General features: G+C 42.7%; 2 protein-coding genes across 2 annotated transcripts in view; one reads left to right on the top strand and one right to left on the bottom strand.

Annotated features, from left to right (window-relative positions):
- The window catches only part of angel1 (angel homolog 1 (Drosophila)), a 7,734-nt gene extending 2,168 nt beyond the window's left edge, over positions 1 to 5,566 (top strand). The window contains exons 2-10 of the mRNA XM_010792251.1: positions 1,107 to 1,946; positions 2,314 to 2,537; positions 2,646 to 2,715; positions 2,804 to 3,246; positions 3,892 to 4,030; positions 4,175 to 4,285; positions 4,377 to 4,407; positions 4,701 to 4,864; positions 4,959 to 5,566. Coding sequence (XP_010790553.1) covers positions 1,107 to 1,946; positions 2,314 to 2,537; positions 2,646 to 2,715; positions 2,804 to 3,246; positions 3,892 to 4,030; positions 4,175 to 4,285; positions 4,377 to 4,407; positions 4,701 to 4,864; positions 4,959 to 5,116 — 2,180 coding nt within the window. The 3' untranslated portion in view covers positions 5,117 to 5,566. The remainder of the gene's footprint in view (positions 1 to 1,106; positions 1,947 to 2,313; positions 2,538 to 2,645; positions 2,716 to 2,803; positions 3,247 to 3,891; positions 4,031 to 4,174; positions 4,286 to 4,376; positions 4,408 to 4,700; positions 4,865 to 4,958) is intronic.
- LOC104963667 (calcium/calmodulin-dependent protein kinase kinase 1-like) overlaps positions 1 to 6,000 on the bottom strand; it is a 366,751-nt gene that overhangs the window by 126,346 nt on the left and 234,405 nt on the right. The gene's annotated exons all lie outside the window — the stretch shown is intronic.

The raw sequence follows: 6,000 nt of genomic DNA, 5'->3' as shown, positions 1-6,000 counted from the left end.
GTTTAAAATGTTTTAGACCTTTGAGTTCATCTCATGAAAAATGGGAGCAAAACAGTGTAAAGTGCAAAGTGTTGCATTTATATTTTTGTTCAGTGTAAGACATTACATTACCAGGGGTGCACATAAGTGGTACGCAGGTACGCATGCGCGGCAACAATCTGAAATGCGTACCGTCACTTGTGTCACAAAGCGCATTTGCGTACCGATGTATATGTGAAGCTTTTCCATAAGGCGGTTAGATCACCGGACGACGGAGTCGGTCTCCGTGTGCAAAGACAGGGCTGCTGTTAACGTCGGCCTGTACAGCAGCACTGCGCTAAAACAGCTGATCACAACGTTCACACGCTCTGTGGTCACGAAGCTCTGCACTCTACTACTACCCCCCCCCCCCTCTCGACATTCGCGATACAGAGGGCTTCATCATACTCCACTAGCACCCCCACCCGCTGATATTCGCGATACAGAGGGCTTCATGGGAACTTTGAGGGGAGCCGGAAGTTGGAGTACCAAACACTTACTCCAGGTACTCATCTGAGTACCTCACTGAGAAAGTTGTGTGCACCCCTGGTTATGGCCCAAAACACGTTACACCACATATTGTGCATGTGTGAGTTCAGGTTCAAGTGTTAGTGTACATATTCTTTGAGAAAGGTCGAATTCCCGTGGGGGGAATGGGGCAGAGGGATGGGAGACCAGGTGCATGTTGGGGCTGGGGTGTCTAAAGTCAAAGATGAATCTTGATTGGGCCAAATTTGACCGAGTCACCCAAAACAATTATTCCGGGTCTTCAAGACCCGAACACCAAATGATACACTTTTTGTTTTAGAGACCTTCAGACTTGGCAACAATTGTCAAAATCTGTTTTGTAGTGTTTATATAGCTGTTGTGAAGGATATCATGAAGCCTTGTTCCGATAAAAAAACTAGAGCGTAGTTATTATATAATTTTAACTTGAAACAGGTCACGGGAGAACCGAACACAACATAAGGGTTAACACTGCTTATCATTATTTTAGGGCAAAATCAATGACACAAGCTAAATATCTCAGTATGTTTCAGCTTAATGTAAATGTACCAGCGTTCTCTAACACAGAGCTTGTCCTACAGGGGCCTCCAAGAAGGCTCTCCCTCCTTCTATGGTTAATGATAAGGCATTGTGTGATGGTAATGCTGTCACAACCAGAACCCTGTCTCAAATTAACAAGCTGGACCAGTGGCTCAGCCAAGGCAGTGGGACGAAAGGGGAAACGGAAGAAAGGATGAAAGAACCAAGCCCAGAACAGGAATACGACACATTGCAGCTGATGGCTGTCCTGCATGAAACTACAAAGAAGGAGGCTGATTCAAAGATGAGTGAGGGGGAATCTGCAGTGAAGGAAGAAGAAGCAGAGACGAGAAATGGACAGCTACAAGACACAGTGGAAGCTCCTGAACAAGGGGACGGGGAAATAACTGATCACCATGAGGTGTTCAATACGAAGCAAAACACAGAGGGTGGGAGTATTTCTCCAACTGAGGATCTTAATCAAGGGCTAGCTCCTGGCTCACAATTAGCATGCCTGCTAACAGAGGACAGCACGCAAGAAAGCCCAAGTCCCGAGTCAGTTACTCGAGCTGAGCCAAGAGTACAAGAAACAACTGGATCAATACAGGTACAACGTTTGGAAAAGCCAATGCCTCCAGCTGAAACTCCAGCTGAAGTTACTGAGTGCTGGGATGAATATTTGGCTTCAGTTGCTGAAGGTGGAGAAAGCAGTTTGGAGACGATATTTTCCTCCCTTCTCTCAAATACTCAATCCCAACTTAAAGTCAGTGGGCAGCATGAAACTCAAGCAGGTTGGCACTTCCCGGCAGGACGTGGCTTGGCAGAGGAATTGCAGTGCCCACTGTGGCAATTTCCCGCAGCAAGCTACTATCCTCCAATAGATTCAACAGTGGGATTTGAAGGTGAGAATCTGATTTTTCTTTTAGGTGAAAGATTCATAATTTTCGATTGTAATATCTCCACTGCAGTGAGGTTTGCCTGTAAGGTAAGATACGATAAGATGAGATGTACTTTATTAATCCCAATTTGCTTATTTTTGTTGTTGCAGCAGCATAAAACAAAACAAGGCATTGCACATAATAACAGATGAAAAGAGTTAAAATAAACATCTCAAAATAGAAATAGGATTAAACCAGCATTAGAGAGTAAGAAAAATATACAGATGACCGTGAAGATAACAAAGCTATGAACTGTCTGACAAATTAAATACAATAAAATAAATAAATAAAAACACTGTACTCTCCTTGTATGTGTTTGTTTTCTACCCAGTAACATGGAGAGTATGGGAGAAGGTGGATGAGAGTGCCACTGCAGTAGAGCCCCTCCCATTCACAAAGGCCTCGATGGACTTCACTGTAATGTCCTACAACATCCTTGCTGATGACCTGCTGCAGGCCAACCAGGAGCTGTACACACACTGCCCTCTGGAGGTGCTCGACTGGAGCTACCGCTGCAGCCTACTCCTGGAGGAAATCCAGAAATGGGAACCAGATGTGAGTCAAGTGCCGACTGATTAAAATCAGTCGCTTATAGTTGCAAGATAGATACATTTAATGGTCATTTTGAGGGGTCCATTAATGAGTTATGTGTGTTCTCGGTAGATTCTGTGTCTCCAAGAAGTTCAGGAGAATCATTACCATCAACAACTGTATCCAGCTCTGTCTCAGATGGGTAAATCATCTTAGAAAATATTTTGGAACAATCCTTTTGGATGATGTTATCACAAAGACATTACATATACTGTCTCCTCATGTTCCAGGCTACACCTGTGTGTACAAGCGCCGTACAGGGACAAAGACAGACGGCTGCGCTACATGCTACCGTGGCAGTTGCTTTTCTGAGGTGTCCGTCACCATGCTGGAGTTCTTCAGGCCCGAGACTGAGCTGCTGGACCGGCACAATGTGGGCATTATTGTGTTGCTTCGGCCAGTGGTAATGAATGGGTCTGAGGTCAAGGCAAAGGGCCCACCGCTCTGCGTGGCCAACACCCACCTGCTGTTCAACCCTAGGAGGGGTGATGTGAAGCTGGCTCAGCTGGCCATAATGCTGGCAGAAATCGACAGCGTGATCAAGTCCTGTAATGCAAAAGGTGAACACTGTAACGTCATCTTGTGTGGAGACTTTAACTCCATCCCTTCAATGCCTCTGTACCAGCTGATAACCACCGGAGAGCTCTACTTCCAGGGTCTGCCCGCATGGATGGTGAGTAGAGTGGCAACGATTATTTGTATGATAGATAACAGTGTTTCCAAGGAATTTTCTGTTTCTAATGACACATGAACAAACACACTAGGTTCATTCCCATGCAAAGCCAGCAGTGTTTGTCTTTTTATTTCACAACCCAAACTTTTGTTTTAACATTGAAAAGGGCTACCCAATTCATCTTAATTTTTTTTCATATTGTTGTTGAAATTCCGCCGCTTTTGATTGAAAATGGCTCCCATATTATGTCGTTAATGCCAAACCAATCAAAAGCATTGTATTGCTACATTAGAAAAATAGGCCAGATTTCTTTAAAAAAAAACGTATTCCACCTATTTTATTTTCTATTCTATATGAATATAATAAAAACATATATATTTAATCCCAATATTCACATTCATAGAAGGGGGACTAAAATACCTACTCGTCCAGTGTAGTGATACAATACTGCATTGATTTGAAGTCACTGGGTCACATGATATTGAAGCTATTGGAAACAAATCTAGATTTTCTATAAAAAACCAGCAACATATTCATATATCATAAAAAAGCACTAAACAGTTATATTTGGTTTCAGGTTAGTGCCATGATGCTTATAGGACTTACCTCTGTAACCACCATGTATGTATTCCCCGTGTCCAACAGATATCAGGTCAAGAGGACCTGTCCCACAGAGCCTATGTTCACAGACTATGCGTCCCCCTGTGGCCTAGCTCTCTGGGAATCACTGACAGATGCCAGCATACTACTGCGGAGGAACCAAAGAGCGAGAGCCAGAAATTAGGTCAGTGTTTGAAGTGATTGCAGATTTGTGTTACTTTTTATGTTTACCCTTTTTGTAATCTCTATCCATGGAGTAGGTTTCGGTCTTTTGTGTTTCATTTCCTCTTTTTCCTCACTTCCTATCCTGTTTGTTCTTCTCGTGTAGGAAAAGGTCAGTACAGCCATGATTTTATGCGCCAGCTACGCTTCTGTCCGACTGCATTTATCCGTCCTCTGGATTTACAGCTGATCCCAGGCGTGACTGACATCACTCCAGGTACGGGATTGCAATACAAAAACCACAACATCACTTCTTACTGAAATGGTTTCAATATCTGGGTCAATATCTTCTTTATTTTCATGCACAGATGCTTCAAGCGTACATCAGCCTGATGAAAGGTCAGTTTACCCAACGTTTTTTTGTTGTCATATTGCTATTTCTTTATGCATACAATATACTATATGGGAGAGGATGCCAATTCAGTGTCAAAGCATACAACTGAGCGACACAAAATAAAAAGCAACTCAAATCAATAAATAGGTAAATTAAATTCTTTATTTATCTCAGTTCATTTTGCATGTCGCCTTTTTACATATTAAAATAGGTTATGTACAAAACAAGATGGGCCAAAAGGTAGAGCAAGCTTAATTGGCTGTAACTGAGATGTGATTTGAGTCATGTTTTGTGACAGTTTCAGCCACACTATCAGCCACCGGTTAGACCTGAAGTCGGTCTACCAACACGTCCTTCCAGGATTTGGCAATCCAGAAGTCACAACCCTGCACTCTGAAGGCGGATCTACAGTCGACTACATCTTCTACAGCCGGAGACGCACGGCAATCTGGGATCCAAACGGTATGGGGACACGACACAGAGGACACTGTTGCAGATTTGAATCCATTTTTGTAGATCACTTATTAGTTTGTGGTGTCTTTCTTTTTTTTCTCAGCCGGCACCTTTGCTATTAGGGGTCTGAAGCTGATTGGTTCTCTCTCCCTTCTATCTGAGGACGTCTTATGGTCAATGAAGGGCTTGCCCAATTACATATTTCCCTCCGACCATCTCAGTCTTCTGGCCAGATTCCAGCTGGACCTGAATGCTGCGTAATAGCAGAAAGTGGGTGGACTCCGAGAGGTCAGAGTTTGAGTGTATTTCCCTTTACAATGGTTCAGACCTTGCCTTGTACACATCTGGGTTTTGTTTTTTGTTCAGATGACCACCAACCCTTTTGGTTCCCTTATGGAATCAAAGGAAGTCTTCTTACTGAGAAGAAGAGAATATTTCTTGTTTAAAAGAGCCAGAAAATATAATGGAGGCCAATAGTCAGCCTTGTTCCACATTGTTTTCATCAGATATTTATACAGAAATATGAAAAATTGTATTATTGATGCTGTAAAAAAAAGTGATTGCTTTAATAGTATTGTTATAATAATACACTGACCTGTTTTGTTGCGTTTTCATTGATTTTAAATCTAATGTTCTAAAAGCTGTTTCTGATTATGAGTCAGTGCTATTTGTTCAGATGGGGAAAATATTGAATAAATATTTTTACAGTTATTTGTGGCTCCCTGAGTTTAGCTTTTTAACACCTTACATAAAATGCATTTATTTGTTATTTACAATGTAGCAGCACAGTTGAATGTGTCCACCAGCATTACATCCGCCAGATAGGAGTCTCCCTCTCTGTTTATCCTGCCTGGTGTAGTGCTGAGATGTGACCTGAATGTTGGCTCTGCCCCTCCAGTCCCACTACACTGAGGCACTCAGTTTGTCAGGGAGAAGGTGTGTGTGTGTGTGTGTGTGTGTGTGTGTGTGTGTGTGTGTGTGTGTGTGTGTGTGTGTGTGTGTGTGTGTGTGTGTGTGTGTGTCTGTCTAGTGGATGCATGGATGAATAATTCATTAAGATATTTGAGTGTTCATGCATGATGGAGCTCAGTAAGAGGGCTTTGTGTTATGTGTGGGGCTATAAAATGTCTGCAGAGGTGATTCCC

Source organism: Notothenia coriiceps, unplaced genomic scaffold (genome assembly GCF_000735185.1).
Source record: "Notothenia coriiceps isolate Sejong01 unplaced genomic scaffold, NC01 NC01_scaffold00036396, whole genome shotgun sequence".
NCBI classification, from domain to species: Eukaryota; Metazoa; Chordata; class Actinopteri; order Perciformes; family Nototheniidae; genus Notothenia; species Notothenia coriiceps.
This window is presented reverse-complemented; position numbering and strand designations above follow the sequence as displayed.